This window comes from Gavia stellata, chromosome 22 (assembly GCF_030936135.1).
Source record: "Gavia stellata isolate bGavSte3 chromosome 22, bGavSte3.hap2, whole genome shotgun sequence".
NCBI classification, from domain to species: Eukaryota; Metazoa; Chordata; class Aves; order Gaviiformes; family Gaviidae; genus Gavia; species Gavia stellata.
Window position 1 is genome coordinate 4330258 of NC_082615.1, and position 18072 is coordinate 4348329.

General features: G+C 36.8%; 1 protein-coding gene across 2 annotated transcripts in view; it reads right to left on the minus strand.

Annotated features, from left to right (window-relative positions):
* The window catches only part of TBCD (tubulin folding cofactor D), a 130221-nt gene that overhangs the window by 55717 nt on the left and 56432 nt on the right, over positions 1-18072 (minus strand). For both annotated transcript variants that reach the window (XM_059828049.1, XM_059828048.1), the window contains exons 15-17: positions 9363-9420; positions 3800-3829; positions 269-354 (exon numbers count right to left, since the gene is read on the minus strand). In XM_059828049.1, the coding sequence (XP_059684032.1) occupies positions 269-354; positions 3800-3829; positions 9363-9420 (174 nt within the window). The remainder of the gene's footprint in view (positions 1-268; positions 355-3799; positions 3830-9362; positions 9421-18072) is intronic.

The following is an 18072-nucleotide window of genomic DNA, read 5'->3' on the forward strand; positions in this document are numbered from 1 at the left end:
TCTAATCTTGACCAGCTTAGACAGTTTTGTGACACCTGCAAATATTGCCTCTTGGCTCCTTCCTCCACCTAGACAAGCAAGTCATGGTCAGATTTTCACCATGTCTTACACATGGTGTTTGATGCAGAAATAAGAAAAATCAAATTTTAATTTGTTCAAAAACAGCAGTAATAAATATGATGTTCAGTAAGGTGAAACAATCAGACAAATATTTCACTATGTAAAATAGGTCCCTTATGTTTAGGAAAACTAATGCTTGGAAACTTACCTTATAGTCAGGTAACAGTTAACTCTGTTACCAACAGCAAAATAATCAGCTGCAGTTAGAATGTCTATGCCATGTGGAAAAGTGCCCTACAAACATTGTGGGGAAAAGGAAAAAAAAAAGAAATATTTTTTTAAAATGTAAAATACTTTCCAAATAGGCAACATGATTGAAAACAACCTCCTACTACTGTATAAACACTGAAAAAATAGAAATTAATTTCTAATTTATAGTAAAATCACTTGTATTAAAGATATAAAGGATATCGAATATATAAACAGCAAAATGTCTAGCTTCACTTATGAGTCAACGATAAGCAGTCAAAGTAAATAGCAGCAATAGCTATCTTAACACCTGCAAGTCATATCCAAATATATATTTGATGAACACATGATTATGTATGTACACAAAAAATAATTTCTCTAAAAGGTGGTTTACATAAATGTAAACATGTTTTCAGTTGATGTGTAGTGTAGGAACAAGTATCTACTGGGAGTTTTACGCACAAAATTAGAGATTAGGCACCAAGAAACGCATCACATGTAGAATACATGGGAGTTCAATTACTTCTATTTGTTTCTATTCAAACATATATTTTATGGCTTCTGCCTTAATGAACTAAAATATTGGGGTTAGTTTGTTTGTTGTTTTTTAGAAAGAACTTCGGTTCCCAGCAAAGCCTGAAACATTGAATCCTACCGAAGTGTCACACTTCTGACATCACTGTTCAAAAACTTGTGTTTTTAAAAGATCAATTACCTTTCTAAATATGCAATTGCCACCTAAAAATTGACGCTTTTACAAAAGCAATGTAATTCAGATGTTCAGAATTTTGGTTGGCTGTGACTGATTTAATACAGTATTACGCAGCACGGCTGTGTTTTGGAATGGAGGAGGCAGCATAGCCTCTGCAAGCCATAATTAAGTATAAATGGAAAACAGCCAACTGAAAGACACTATGCTCCCTTACAAAAGGGACAATCATATGATATTTAAGCAATAAGGCTATGTGGAAGTACAGGTTCTGGATATGATACAGTTTTGTTTGTTTACAGCTCACTCATCCCTTCCACATTAGGATACAGGCATGCAAAAATAGTAGAAAGTATCTCTAGATCTAAGCCTGAATAATTGAAGAAGTAGATATTGCAAGCAGCGGGAAGCTGTCAGCTACTGCGGAGGTCTGGGAAGCATAGTGCCAACAGTCTGAAAAAACAAGCCCTGGAATGTGACTGAGCCAAGAAGGATAGACAGAATATTTATGGCTTATCCAAGAGACTACCTGCAAGCCCTAATAATGGTGAAATGAATGTACTCTTCAAAAGCCTAATGAAACACTGATTAGGGAGAAAAATGCACACATGGGAAATAACCTCAGTATGATTTATAGCCAAACAAGATGACATACAATTAAATGTATAAGAATGCATACTGTACATAAGGAAAATCACAGCTAAACAATTTCAATTCTAGCTCCTAGTTGGAGCTGGCTATTTATTATTTGGCTGTAAGCGTGCCAATTTGATGCCATCTCACCGAAGGTCATGGTGCCGCAGTGCGTGTCAGTGAGACAGCAAAATTCCTGAAACCAAGTTCAAGAGTACAGAGGTCATGGCCGATGGGAGAGACAGACCTCAGAGAAAAAGCTCACAGTTTCTGTTCTGTCAAAACACTTAAAACTTACTTCTCCAATATAAAAGTTTGTCTTATTAGAAGTATGTGCATTTCTCGTGATTTATGCTTAAATAAAATTCTTCAGATTTTTCAAAGTTTTCATTTACGTGAAGTGTAAGTTACTATGGCTTCTTTTGCCGAGGCCATAAAAGCAAGCTCTCGGATTCAGGACGTGTTGAATCGCAAAGGTGAAGCAGGCAGGAACCAGGAAATAAGCGAGGTCAACTCTTTTCTCCACCTATTTAGCACCAGCATTGTTACTTCACATGGAGAATAGGTTTTAGCTCCTTCCAGGGTGTCTCTTTCAACACATTACATCCAAGGGAAGAACTACAGAGGGTGTATCCACTGATTAAGTAACCATTTTCCTAGGCAGTAAGAAATGGTTCAGTAAGTAAAACTTCCGGACTTCTACAGGAACCAACTGGAGACTAACAGCATTCTTCATGCCATGAAAATGCTATTGCGCTGCAAACTCCTCCTTAACACGCTGACAGAAAAGCTAAAACTGTTGTGTGTTCTACCAACACTGACAAATTTGAATCTTGCATCAAAGCATAATCAATAAGCAAACTTTCTGGTTGTAAACTAACTTAGACTGTACCCCTCTGATTAAGAAATAAAAAACCCCACAAGACTTTTGCTACATGGAAGCATTTCTAAACCTGCAGCACCCAGGAGCCCTATCTCACCTGGAACTCAAGTCACAGTAAGGCATTTACTTCATCCAGTACCTCGTGAAGTGGAACCAGGCTGAGTTGCTGGGTGCTGACTAACCTCTCCAGGGCAGTAACTATAGTCCCAGGGAAGAATCACACTGGTTTCTACTTATCACAGGCTTAGTTGGGTCAGGTCACCAAAAATATCTACCCTCTTCCTCCTAGTCTTCTTGCACCCTTTCTCTGCTATTAACCTAATTCTATCTAGAAATACACACACCAGTTAAGGACGCATTGCTTAATACCATAGCTCTAAAGGAATAATATCCCGGCTCCTAACACAGAGATCTTCAGGAATGATATCAGGGAAAGCTAGACAGCATTTTAACAAAGATGTCTCAAGGAATAGCTTATTGATAACAAAATTTGCTTTAACCGTGCTCACAAGCCCCGCTCTATCACAAGAACCACTGAACCATTTCCCCCCCTTTTTTAACTCTAAGTTGTATATTCAGCTTTATTAGTTCCTGATGAGAAACCAGGAAACTTTGAAATCCATGTCTTTACCCTATTTGCTTCTCATCCAAGATTGCAAATCAAAGTTGTTAGAGCATTTTAACCACTTAAATGTTGCTAAGTGACATAGGAACCTACAACGACACTTTTTTTTCAAAGCACTTAGGTACCTCCAAAAGCAACAGATTTCTCAAAATATCTAGATGGTAGCATTACGGTACAACGGGCAAACCCAAATATTGAGTTGAAGACTCTTAAGCCTAGTTCACTGTTGTATCACCAACCACAGCAAAGACTGTGCAGCACACTTCAGCTGTTCCACTTCTATTGAAAACTAGAAAGTCAATGAAACAAAAGAATAATAAAAAACTGCACTTCTGCTTTAAGAGCATTGCAGTTTGCAAGATGTATAATGGCCGTCACACATGCTGATTTTGCTTTTCAGAATGACTTAAAATTACCAGAAAGCTCATTTTCTTCCAAAACTAGAATACTAGAATAAAACTCACATCTCGGAAAAATATTCGACAACAACCTGTTTGCTGATAATGGAAACAAATTATTTTGTGACATCCTTTTACTCAATTTCTCTGAAGCCACAGCGTCTAATTTTGATTTTAGGTACTACACGTCTACAGTAACCTCCAAGGCACTAATGAATGAAGATTCAGGAAAGTTACCATACCTGTCTCCCAACATTCTCCTGGAAGGCAGCCTAAGGAACAGAGAACAAACATACCAAAACGAGTCAGGTTTGCTTTTTGATAAACACCAGATGATGAATTCAAAACACACAACAATATAAATGACCCATGGCTTTTCTTTTTTAAATAAAGTAAGCTTTGTCAGTAGAACAAGCCCACAGGGCTTTTTTGTTTCTGTGTCTCAATGTTCTGGTGTTCTTAAAGCTGTATGTTGCACGACAGCAGTTTAAGAATGCGAGTTTATTAAACTAGTCACACCCACAGGAGTGCTTTTGAGTAGCGACACAAGGCTTCGTACTGGAATTGAAAGTCAGTACTTGTAGACAACAGAAATTGAGACAGCTCACTTTTGTCTGACTATTTCCACAGAATTTACTGATAGCAGGCAAAGCTTGATTCTTTGTCAATGAAAACTTCGGACAAAAAATATTGAGAATGCAATACTTATTTGAAAGATACACATCTGAAAGCATGATGAAACACTGAAATTATAAAACCTGAAGACAAAATTCACGTATGTTTCTTGTGTTTTGCATTAAATAAACTCAAAATCATGCAAAATGCAACAAATACAACCATGAAGTTAATCTCTCTACTTGTCTGGCACACAGAATAAAACCTGCTTAACTCCCTACTTGAATTTTCTCCCTCTCTCAAAAAAGCCAATTATTTTTTGCTACTTAGAAGGATATACGATCATAAGAACTAATAAAAACGTCTGTAAATTTTAACTTTTTTCAGAGAGGAGAGATCATCATCATCTGGACACTTCTCTTAGGGAATGTCAGTCTATCTACAAACACAAATCTCCAGCGATGGACAGCACTTGTCACCTGACAGTTAACTGATATTTAACATACAGGGGGGAAGTCCCAGTCTTTACTGAAAATGCCACAAGTACTTTGACAGACTGAGCTTCTGTATTTCCTACATAGATACAGTACCGCATGTGGCAATCCACCTGTAAAAACAAAAGGTTAAGTTAGCTCACCAAGGTATCATACTCTACGTATGGAGCAAGCGCTCACAGAACACAGGTGAAGCAAGCCCTAATGAAGCCAGAGTCGCATAGTGCCTTTCTGAGGTTATGTCTGTTTAGGATAATGACTGCAGTTCCTGTAGACTTGCCCAGGCTAGTTCAGCTCCTGCTCACAGCGTATCCACTGCAGGACACGTAGCACAGGCTGACTCCAAACCGCTTACCCACCACCTTGGCGGGTTTTGGAGCCCACCTTAGCCTGCTCCCAGTTGCAGCCGCGCTGCCAGCAGTGGCCCCGAGCTAACCAGTTTGGGATTGCCTCGGGCAGGACTGCATAGGCTATCCTCCGCAGTGGCGGCAGCGTAGATACACCCTTGGGCAACACATAAAGCAGCCTTCCAGAACAGGAACATGAGCTGTAGCAATGCCCTATGCTCGTTCTTTATTGTATGCTGTAGCCCAGCTTCTGACATGGGTCTTTTTCACTCCTTACCTCTCTACCAACATACGCTCCCAGCCAGGATGGACCAGGACACCATTTCATGTCACCCCGCATCTTTTATTTCTTTTTGCACACATTAGCTTTAGATCCCCTTTTACGCTATTGAAACCCTTTTACATAGCATAGGGAGGTTTCAGCAAGGATGACACTCTCAACTATCATATCCAAGGGATTTCATAGTTTAATCACTGCACTACAATTTATTTTAAAAATGTACTGCTCAGACAAGTGCCTTACTGATACAAAATCTGTAAAGCTTTTCTTTTTTTTTTTTTCTTTTTAAATCAGAAACTTCACTATCCAAGCAACGTAAACCTGGTCTCAAAGCAGTGAAAGTTTTATTCTACTTATAATACATCTGTAGGCCCAGGACTGAAATATACTGTGGCAAAATCATTGGAAAAAGATGTATAGGGGCCTATAGACAATGTTGCAGCAAAACAGCTGTTGTACATAAAGATTTCACACTTTTTTTACTTACTGTAGGAATTTTGAAATTCCACTGCTGCATCACTATTTCATTTTCTAACTTACTTAGAAAAACAATCATGAAGATCTAAGAAATAGTCCAGCAGCATGGAAAAAATACTTAGCATTCATCTGATGTATTCTAAGCATCTAATTTACATGTTAATTTACACCTAATTGATTAGTTTATCTATTAAAAAATACAACTTTAATCACTGCTTACAAGGGTAGATACTAGCATTGCCTTACTATAAATGTATTTGTCGATTATTTCAATTTAATAGCCTTGGAGAAAAATAATCAGTTTGTTATAGATTCTCAAACTTGTATTATGAATTTACAATTCATAAAAGTATGAAGTTATATATGGTAACTAGCAAATTCCTGTATACATAGCTCAGTAGCTAGTTTCCAATTGCAGACTAAAACTGTAAGGTAACTTGTTTCACAGCTGGTTGCTTAGGTTGAGAGAGGTTCATATGTATCACCACAAACCTCTCTCAACTTCAGCATTGTTGTTGTCCGTTTTAATAAAAAGCTAAAAGTTGCCTCTTCTGCAAATAAGTTTTCAGCCAATTATGGGGAAATTTGCAATGAAACCCAGATATTCAAACCAAACCAGAAAAAGCGCTCACAGGAATGTAAAAACAGAACCCTAGAGTGTTCAGAGTTATATTTGGAAAATTTCACCACTGATTTAAGAAGGCTTTGTAGACAATGCACATTCCAGCTGCGACAGCTTAAACACGTTACTGTTCTAGGAGAACAGCATCTAATCCCAATTTTAGCAACAAAAATGCGATATGGTAAATTATTTTTCCTGGGTGTGAAGGAGTACATTGCACAGAAGAAGTTACAAGGAAAACCATCCCCACAATATTATTCTGTTAAAGCTTTGTGAGAGAAAGTAAAATAGAAATATGAAGATAATGAAGCATACTGTTCATCCAAGCGAAAAGGCAATTTTCTAGAGCTCATTTAATGTTGACAGAATTCCCTCCTTGTTCCTTTAGCACTTTTTTATTGTTTCACAAAAGATTTTTCTTCATAATACTTAGGAGATTTTCAATTACTAAAGATGTTACTATTTCAATCATACTTTCAAACAACTGCAAATTCCTAAAAGATGCCAAATATTTCAATTGCTTTGTAATAATCATTTTTCATACAATCCCCTTCTGGAGATGGAAAAATTGGATGCAAAGATCTTAATTCAAAGATTCCATAATATCAGAACCAAGATGACCAACTAGCCTTGTAACCCGAATACTTTGCTGTTCCCACAAAACCTGAAAAAAATACTAAAACATTCTCTAAGTCATGATTTTAAAAACTATCCACCAACTGAGAGGGGGGAAAAAAAAAAAACCCTCTCTTTAACATGTCAGAGCTGAATGGAGCCCAATCTGAAATCACTTTTTCATGATTATTCATGAAAGAGTTGCACAAGTCAGCTCAGAATGCTTTTGGAGCTTCAAAAGAACAGTCTTGTTTTAGTCTCTCTAACCTCAGGGTTCAAAATATTTCTATATGCTATTTTGTTTTATTCGTGCTCTGCATTATAATATATTGCATATTGTAATAGATGGAAAATCTCGTAAAACATGTTGTTTATTTAAATATGTATTTAGCTGTAGTAATGATTGGAAATAGTTAGGACTCCCAGGTATTTTTCTTCAAAATTGTAGTAATGCCCAGTAAACAGAAAATATTTCTTTACCTGCCTTTCTAAAATAAGAAAAAAGGTTTCAGTACTTTCAGTAACTATCCATCAAAACAGCAATTCCAAATTTTGACCAGCTCTAAATTAGAATGCTCGATAGCTTGGTTTAAAGCAGAAAAGGAAAGTGAGAAGAAAATGTACTGTATTTTGTACTCATTTGAAATACGGAAGCACAATCTGCACTAAGTTTATAGCATTAGTAAATGTATCTGGTTTAGCACCATATTTCACGGCCAAACTATCAGTTTATGTTTAAGCGTAGAAACATAATGAAGATTACACACAACAATCAGATCACGCCACTAAAGGTAAGCAGTACACTTGTAGTGGCGATCATGTTGAAAAAGAATTCTCCTCTTTATATATATTACCACTGATTCCTAGGACAACTCCTACAGCACAAATAAATAATTCACTTTTCACCATCTACGCTCCTTAATGTTTTGTGCATATCTCAGGAAAGCAAAGCTACCCTTGTTTTCCTCTAAGGATTTTATTTGAATAAAGTGACTTAAATTAGCCAAGAATAGCAAATTCTACAGTTTCTAAAATTTAGAAGTTAAAGTTTGGGGGAAAGCAGCATTGCTTATATTCATTACTTGTACAACATGTGAGGAATACACTATATCATACTCAGCGATCTACAGCATCTTAGCTTCCATGCTTTGGTTTTAACCGATTTAGACAAAGTGATTTGTGATATGATTACACAAGCAACTGACTCACTTCCCCAGCAATTATGCTGCAGCTTCATTTGACAGCTTAAACTCTCAAGCAGAGGTGTGGTTAGAAAAAATAAGGATGCTATCCAGGCATCCCTGATAAATCCTTCTCATGTTATAAAGGCATTAGCTTTCAAAATTTCAGTCAAAAAATAAGATAAACCTGTTAATTAGTTTGCATGTTGCAAAGACTGCTGCCTTTTTTTTTTTTTTTTTTTTTTAAATGCATTCACAGTGAAGTTTATTCTTAGGGATACAGACACCTAGTTCTTTGACAGACATTGTTCGGCCCTGTGTTTAAGTTAATACAGTTATAGGGTGGGGTTTTTTACATTTGCATAAGATAATTTGCTTTATCTGTTGAAACAGACAACTCATACTTTTTTCCTTTTTTAAGAAAGGAAGTTCAATGTATGCAACATGCTGACTTAAATTCTCAAAGGTAAAATGCCCATTCTTTCTTCTTCTCAAATGCTATAACCTCTCCTCCATCAATTCCCTTCTCCTAAGAACAATCACACATTCTTTTCAATTCTCAACAGCATAAATATTTTCTACAAAAAGGTTCCACAAAATACACTTTGGTGTCAGTCCATTAACTAGATAACAGTAACTACCTAACGGATTTACCGCTTCATTTTAAAAATTCCCTGTCCTATGGGAAGAGTTTTGTACAATAACTGACAATATGTTTGAAGGGGAAATATTATTCTAGAAATTTTCAACTTACCACAATTACAGAGTAACAGCTGATGAACAATTAGAAAAGTATAACTTCACAAAACTTACCAGCTTGGTGACTTGAAAAAGATACAGTGTTGGTATATTACGTATGACCCTTTTGTCTTTGATATTGTGACTAGAAAATGCTAACCAGCTCTTTCTTAGATACTTTATCTTAACCATCATGACAACAATACAGCAGATTGTGAACTGTGGCCATAAATCAAGATGTGGATCTGTGGATTATATATCACTTAAAATCTAAATTCACACCATACTTCTAAGGATTTAAAAAAGCACTTTTTTGCTCACAACACAATATATTGTTTATATACTGTAGTTCTACATAGCTAAGTCTACAAATTATTCAACTAAATGAAAACAAACAAAAAATATCAGAAACATAAGCTAGAATGTGGTAACTTACAGAAGCTGCTCTTCTGCAATTAACATCACGATCAAATACTGCAGCAATAACCAATGCACTGAGGAAATAAAATATTGAGTATTAGTACCAAAAATATGAGAAGAAATGTGTAATGCCATCATTTCAACATTAAGACTTCCAAGCAGAGCACACAGCATTTCTTGTAAGGAGCTTATTATTTCTAAATACAAGCCTAAACTAAAATTTGAGTTGAAATGACCACGTACATCCTCGTTCCTCTAGTTTGCTGTGGACTAGCCATAGCAAAAACAGACTACTGCCATCCTACTGTATCAAAGGAGTATGCAAATACGTTAACTGCATAGAAAGGTTTTCTATTTTAAATATAGCAGGAGTTTAAAACTTGGACATAACTATCATCTCTAATGTGAGACTCATACAGTGCAATTTTAAATTAAAACTTGGAAATATAGTTTCTCAATAGCCAAATGCACAGCAAGTCTTATTTAAGGCTTAAGCAAAACTAAAAGTTAAGCAATGGAAACTTGAAGCTATGTCTACAAGAACAATCGCATCTGTAAGTAACAAAAATCAGAAAACAATATGCAAATCCTGCTAAAAAGTGACCTGCAAGATAAATTGCAAAGCAGTTTTTTTTAAAAGGTGACCTGTAGATACAGAGGCATGATTATATGAAACTATTCCTTTGTGCATGAAGTCTGGTAACCCTGCACAGTTTAATTCTTCTACCTCAAAAGAACTGCTTTTAAAAGATGTGCTACACAACAGAAGAGAGAGACTATATCCCCGGACACAAAGTCTACAGCTTTAGAAATCTACCTCCAGCATTCAATTAACTTCAGTGACAAATAAACATCACTTCAGGAGAACCATTTAAGCAGAAAATTATTCCTTTCAAACTTTGAAACTCTTCATTACATTATTTATTGACTCCAGGCAAAACAGGAAATAAATACTGGCTGAAAAGTAAATCCAAGATAGCTTTGCTTTAGCATAAAGATATTAATTACAGTGATAATATCAAACTTCCCTAGGTAGTGGCTATCAGGTTCCTACAGTGAAGAATACCGTGTTGTTAAAATTCACTGAAATGCATAATCAATGTTGCCTCTGTAATTTCAGTTTATCTCCATTAAGGAAAACAAGAGACAGAAAGCAAGAATGAAATGAAAATAAACCCCAATAAATTGTTGTAAAGACAGTTAATGCTTTCTTATTGCTACTTGCATAAGCAATTCCTCTCTCTGCCACAAAGACATTAGGTGATTATAAGACAAAAGGAGGTCGTCCGAACAATAGTGATGGTAAGAGTAAATGTTTAGGAAGCATTCCACTAGGAAGTAGCATACGTGGGTCAAATACATCATCCTCATACCGTGTTTGCTAATTTTCTTCTCTGACATACAGAGAAACCCAAAAATCATTTTAAAGGGACATTTCAGAAGTATATCGTTTTAATGATATGAATAGCTCCCGTAAATCTTTTAATTATAGAAGAGAACATTCAAAACTAAGGAATTGGTTGAAAATCATCCTGGAAAGCAAAAAGAAGCAAATTTCTGCCTGACATTTCCAATTACATGGACTATAACATTATTTTGTCAGTTACACAATATTTCATTATTGTTCTCTTCTGAGAAAACAAACAAACAAATCAACCAGCCAACAAACAAACCAAAAAACCCCTCATCAAGCCAGGAAGCTCAGAAGCCAGAGTGCTGCCCTTACAGTGCCAAAGGCACCCTGAAGTAAGTGTTACAGAGCATTTCAGAAGAGCTGTGCTGAGTCAGACCAAAATCCTTCCAAGCCATTGCCTTGTCTCCAAAAGGGACCCTTAGGGATGAGTGTAAGGACAGACATATTAAATATTAACATACTGATTTGAAAGATTATGCAGTCTTTTCAAACTGGAAATGTTAAAACACCATCACTGGAGAATAACTACTGCTCTTTGAATTTCATATTTAGACTTAAAATGTGGTTTATTAAAAACAATGGAAAACAGTTTCAGGTTATTATACACAGCAAGAGTTTCTGGCCAATATTTCAGCTTATAACCAACTTGTACTTTTCTATTTTTTCCTTATTCTTCTGTTACCTGAAGACAAACCTGTATAAGTAAACCCAGCAAAACAACACACTGTCTATGTGATGCCACCCGAGTTATTCAGTGCTGTAACTGAATACCACATTTAAGAAAAACAAAACAAAAAAACCCAGGAGTTTTGTCATTGCCCTCACAGCCCCATTATATTCATAAATCAGACTGTAGTCACTGTTTTATATTAATCCTTTTAATAGAGGTATTCTAAAGTTATCAAACTAAACAAGTAATTTTTTCAAGTTAATTCCTATTTGAAAATGCAGGCACAGTCTGCTGTAACACAGGGATTAGCAAGGAAAGCAACATGCCTAAGATGAAACATGTCTACGGTGTCTTCACCTGTCTGCTTTGTCGTGGGAGTTTATGTGATACTCCACCAGGATTTCCTAACATAAAGAAACTGTTTATGTCAAACAAAGTGGGATTTTTTTTTAAGCGAGTTAAAGAATCATGTCTTGACTTGCCTGAAATGTACCACACCTGACTACTAACAGGTAGAGCAAAGAACAGCTTTGCATCTTGCAGTCTCTATGAAACACCTTTTGTAGTTCCTTGAGGTATATTTAGCCTGTATGCACGACAAGCAGTTAAGTGTACAGTAAACACAAATGGACTTTAAAAAAGCAAGCTGCAATCCTATCTATCGGTCAACTAATAATTCTCCCTTTCTTCCCTATCCCTTCCCCTCTCCCCCAAGTACTCACTTAACTGGCTCCAGGGAAAGTTAAAAGGACTCAAAGCATGTCAGCGGCTCACTTCCTCAGCCCAACACCGATCTCATTTCCTTCCCCCGACACGCCAGAAAGAATCAGAGAGCAGAGACCAGCCAGGTGATGGACATCAGAACACAGAAATATCAGGTTACCCTCTCCTTATAAGCACCAGATGTACCAGACAATAAATGTGAATTTCCTTTATCACCTGTAGCAGGTACTTCTAGTCTACACTAGTCACAAGCAGCAAGAAGCTTATCCTATTGCCAGCCTCTGAGAATTTGCTACTATCAATTCAAGCATACCACCCTGAAGCTGCGGGAAGAAAAAAAATGAACTCTCAAACCTCTTGCCAATTTGGCACAAAACCAAAATTTCCTTCCTGAGCCCAAAAAAGGGAAAAGTCTAACTTGTAACAGGACAGAAAACTCTTCTCCCTACTATACATTAGGGAAGGGAAGGCATAATAATCATCACAAGTAAAATGGTTTTGAACAATCCAAGCAAGTTAAAAAAGGAGGCAAGACTGGAGTCAGACCCAGCTCTGCTGAGAGCTGCTACTGCAAGCGGCTGTCTTCGCACCTTTTCAGCCGTGCCAGTACGCCAAGTGGAGTGACTACGCAGTAAGCTGGATGATGAAAACAGACCTAGGCTCAATTAATTTTTCTTTTGCTAGTTTTTTTCTTTTTTTTTTTTTAAAGCAGAGAAGCTCTCCCATTTACTTTATCACATGCAGCTGCGCTATGACCAACTGCAGGAGCAACACAGGTGATGGAGCAAGCAGAAGAGGCTGCTTCAGCCAGCACTGCTAGGGGAAAAAAGCCCTCCAGACTAGTCTCAGATTTAATTCCTCCTGTTTAGCTAAGCAAGATCTGAAGAAAAGGAGAAATACAGTGACCATTCCCACTTCTACACTGCATACATTCACAGTCCCTCTAACCCAGCTCACACCAAGCTCCTATACCTTCTACTAGCTACCCAACATCCTGTTCAGTGTGTTACTCCAATCCCAAGGTTTTGGGGTAAAATGATGAAAGTAAGATAAATACACGTGTAGAAAAGAGCAATAAGAAAAAAGCTTAGAACAGGAGTTACAAATGCTGCTATTAAAAAAAAAAAAAAAGGAAAAAGGCATATGATGCCCCTGCAGGAAATAATATCACACAAGTGCAAGACACAGTAGGCACACAACTCTCTTCTGAAGGCAACATTCAAATACATAAAAGAAGAAAGCTCTTCTCAATATTTCATCATGGTACAAGATGTAGCTCAAAGCAATACTTCAGATTTCTCCAATTCTGCAGGACAATCTTGCCCTGGAGCAAGCTACATCATTCACCCATAGCCACACCTTCCTTCCCCCCCGCTTCAAAACCAACGCACCACCGCAGGGAAGACAAAGCCGCCTGCACTCCTACTCTGTACGCACTATTGGTATTAGTATTCTGCTGAACGGGAGATAGCAATTAGATCTTTCTACATAACGATTCATCTATTGATTACCTACACCACCGAATGACAGATAAATGAAACTACATTCTGACTATGCAACATTTCCAAATAATTAAGATAGCCAGCAACAATTTAATCACTATAATTGTATAATAGAGTAGAAATATGTTTTCCTTTTTATTTTTTGTTTAGGTTTTAAACTAAACAGCTCAGCTTCTTAGTGTGCACCTGCCACTTTACAGACAGCAACTTCCACACCCAAGGGGGCAGGAATCAAATTACATGTATTTCCAAGTTATTAAATTATGTTTAACTTTTCTCATAGGTAAGCTTAAAAAGAGAGTGTGCATGTAGAGACTGGGAGAGAAAAAATTCTCGGTGAAGTAGTACTTTTATAAAGATATGCTTGAATAGCAACTTCAGTACGCGCAAGTATTTCAAAACATAATAAGGTTATCCTGCAAAAAAAGTGAAGTTTCATCTACTTTGCCAAGAATTTTCTTTTTGTGGTCCTGCAGTTGGAATAGATCAGGCAAGGTTTTAGAAACCAGTTTAACTGGAGTTTAAAAAAAATAAATAAGCAAATGTTAGTAAGTGTATCTTATTGAAATATGGATAGGGAAAAAATACTGACATGTGAAAACAAGAGCAAGTACTATTAGAAATCCTCTTGGGCAAGTATTTCTAATAAGTGTTCTCTATCTTTTCTTTCTTTTTTTTCTTAAAAGAAGAGTGGTAAGGCCAGGAAGGAAAAGGGCTGATCTATGATCTACAGCAGTCTAAGTTTGTAACTTCAATATGATGACAATTTCATCACTTAATAACAGAACATTCATAAGAAAGCAGAGAAGAAACAGCTATCACTGAATATGAAGACAGATATTTCTTTTAAAACATTGTCACAAATTTTACTGAAAAATATTCTTTCATGCAGTTCAAGGTGATTTTTTCACTAGTCAAAAATGAAATATTTATGTCCCTTGACTACAGAAAACACAGAAAACAATGTCTTTCCATTGCATGATGATACAACTTTGCAGGCAAGATAAGGAAAAAAAAAAACACCACAAAATTACCCCTCTGCTTTAATTCGTAACTACTGTACCACAGTCCGATTGGGTTGCGAGGCAGGACCCAGTTTAAGTAGCATACCTCTTCCGTATTTTGGTACCCAAAGTGAGGTTCCCAACAAGGCACACTAACACGTGCCAAAGGCCATGACATGAAGTAGGAAGACATGAAGCAGCTCACTGCTTAACTCAACACCTTCTAGTTACCACCAGCGCGCTCACTCTACCACGATGACCGCCTCGCCTTTCGAGTCTGCGCGTAGCAACCAGCTACTTATGCTCCGAGGTCAGCATTATCTGTGTTCCTCCAGCCAGTTAAACAGCAGTGTTAGAGACTGGGAATGAAGGATAAACCATTTGCAATTTCTAGCACCAAGACAAAGCAAACAGTTCAGGATCACAATCACTCATTACATTTTTTTAAGGAGGTAGTAGACTTCCTTTCAGGTAATCGATTTATTATTTTCCTTTAAGAATCTAATAGTTTGTATTCTTACATAGACAGATGTTTTGCTGTGTAACTGAGCTCACAATGGATATTATGTACTTTGTTTCAAGATGCTGAGTTCTGCATTTTTTAAGGGTAGCAACAATTTGCTTGTGGCTAGAAGTATGACTCTTATTTAAGTAAAACAGTGACACACCTAAGGCTAGATTTAAAAAAAAAAAAAGCTGTATGTAATTATCAGCTTGCTGACACAATAGGTGAAACTGTGTGTCATACTGTATTTGAATATTTTTTTCACCGTTTCTCTTTGGAGTGGCAATTCTACCTTCAAGAGTTGGTTATATTTAGAAAAGGTATGGCCAACATAACTACAAGGATTTTTAAGTAAAGCCTTAATATAGCATTAATACTTGATAAATACTGTGCAGCTTTGTTAGAAAACTAAGCATATACAAACCACAACACCTTACAACTGATCATAAGCAATTTTCAGCTTCCCCCCTGCCATCCACCCTGTGATTCTCTCCACTCCACCAACTTAATCCAAACAATTGAAGTTGTCGTAGCTGGCACAGCCACAGTGTAAATTGGTATTACTACCACAGGTAGAACATATCAATTATTCTCACTCGACATTATCCTAAAAACAGAAGAAGAATTTGTTTTCAGAACAGTCTGAAACCTGAAAGACAAGAGCTTCTTCAGAAACATAACCTCCTTTATACCTGTCCACAAGTTCCTACTAACAGCTTTGGGACAGTAACACAAAATACCACAAATCATGTAAAATCAAAATGGTGAGCTTGCATCTAACGTATGGAGAACATCATTTTGCACCATGGTAGGGTGAAAGGAGAAAAACAAACATATTGCTCAAAGCATCACGAACAGAAGAAAAATTCTGACAAACAGAACAGATCAGAATTCTGATAAATAGAAGGCTTACACACTCACACTTAGACTTTTTTAAGTTTCACAAGGAACAAGCTTGCCAGACCTTAAAAGAAACCTTAAAGCTGTTCAACTAAGTCAGACGATGGAAGCAGAGGATTTATTCTCATAAGGCTGCTGACCAACTCTACAAAAAGCACCAGTTTTGAAACAGACTTTAGTATTGGCATGGCTATGCTCATCCTGAAGATTTGCTCGCAGTGAGAACATAAATGTATTCCTGAGAGTTTAAAGATAGCAGTAAATAACTGCACAGCTGATAACATTTGTTAGAAATGTTTGTTAGCTAGAACTAACATTTGTTTTAGCTAGAAACATTTGTTAATATTCTGGTCATGGGTGTCCCTGCGTCTTCACTGCTACGATTACCTGTGCTGGTTAGATTAAAAATAGGAATACAACCCAAGATGTAATCACACGATTATTTCATTGTGCAAACACATCTCTAGGTACCTTTATGTTAAGAATTTCATACTATATATAATTTACCATGAACTTAGCTAGAAGGGAGTTAAATATGACCCTTCAAAATAAAGTATTTCCTTAATAACTTACTATGGCAAATATCACTTATTTCTAGCATGCTTAACTGAAGCAGGTCTTTTCTGGAGCACCGCATTCTCTTTCTGAAAGTCATCCAGAAACAGTGGATGGCATCATGTTCTAGCACAGCCTGGTGTTACAAGACTCCGCTCCTTTAGTATCTACGCTATTGTAGATGAAACATCATCAAAACAACATGAAACTGCTTTATCAGAGACACAAGCCTAAGATGTCTTAGAACTTTTTGTCTGCTCGCTTCGGAGAAAAGACATGACAGCTTAAAAAAAAGAAGAAAGCCATCGTTTGGCCTTAAGAAATCTGACAGCAGATTCTTAGACAGGAAGATTTTACCAAGGTCTCAAAAAACTCCAGGAGCAAGTACCACACAGATAAAAGACACTGTTGTGTGACCTTGCATTAAAGGACCAGCACTGGAAAGTGAGGGTACAAGGATGAAGAACAGCAGAGACCAGCAAGGGCATAGTGCACCAGGATCAAGGAATAAAAATGGATATGTAGGGCCTACAGACTGTCCCAAAGAACTTTAAAAACAGGTTTTAAAGAAGAAAGAAAGTGTCACATATTCTTTGGGAACCTGCTGAGCTAAGTAATACTGTGTTTCCAAACAAGGCTTTTTGGATGAGATTTGAATAGTTCTGTCAGCAATCTGGAAGCAAGGCAGCCCCTACGAACTGAACCAGATATCCAGCACCACAAATCACTGTATAGGCCAAACCCTTTTTTTTTTTTTTTAAATATAATACTAAATGACTACTGATCAAAACCCCTCCAATGGAGACAAAGATGCCTGAGTTGCTGCTATCAATGGTTGTACTAAAAGTCTGCCAAGAAACTGGTAGAAGCTATCTCTTTGTGTTTGCAGTGCAAATCACCCATTAAAGACACCTTGAAATGTCAGCCAATGTACTGCCAACAAAAAGACTAAATGCTAGAGAATCCCACAAGCAAATATGAGGAAAAGCATGAGACAAATGAAAAAAGAGAAAACCAATTTGTAGCTGCAAAAATATCGTCAGTATTAAGTAAAAAACTGCACCAAGTTCTAGTCCACCATTGCAGTATCACAGATATTGACTTGGAAATCTTTTGAACATTTTACTTTTGAAAGTCTTTTGAAACAGAAACCACAGATTAAGAAAGAAGTACATGGATGTGTTTCCATCCAACTATAAATAGAGTTTAGTACCGTGGTCATTCCGGACTGGGGTACTCTATAAAAACAGAAGGTATCAAAAGAGAAAAAAAATTCTCTCATGTATCTGTTAACTTTAACTAAAACGTCTGACTAGTCATAATAAAACCTCCATTATTCAAAAGTGATATGTTATTAAGAATTCCAAATCACTGTGTAGAGCTCAAGTTCTTACCACTTTCAGAAACTGGAAGTGATTTTGTTATTTACTCAAAATTATCTTTGAATTGGAAC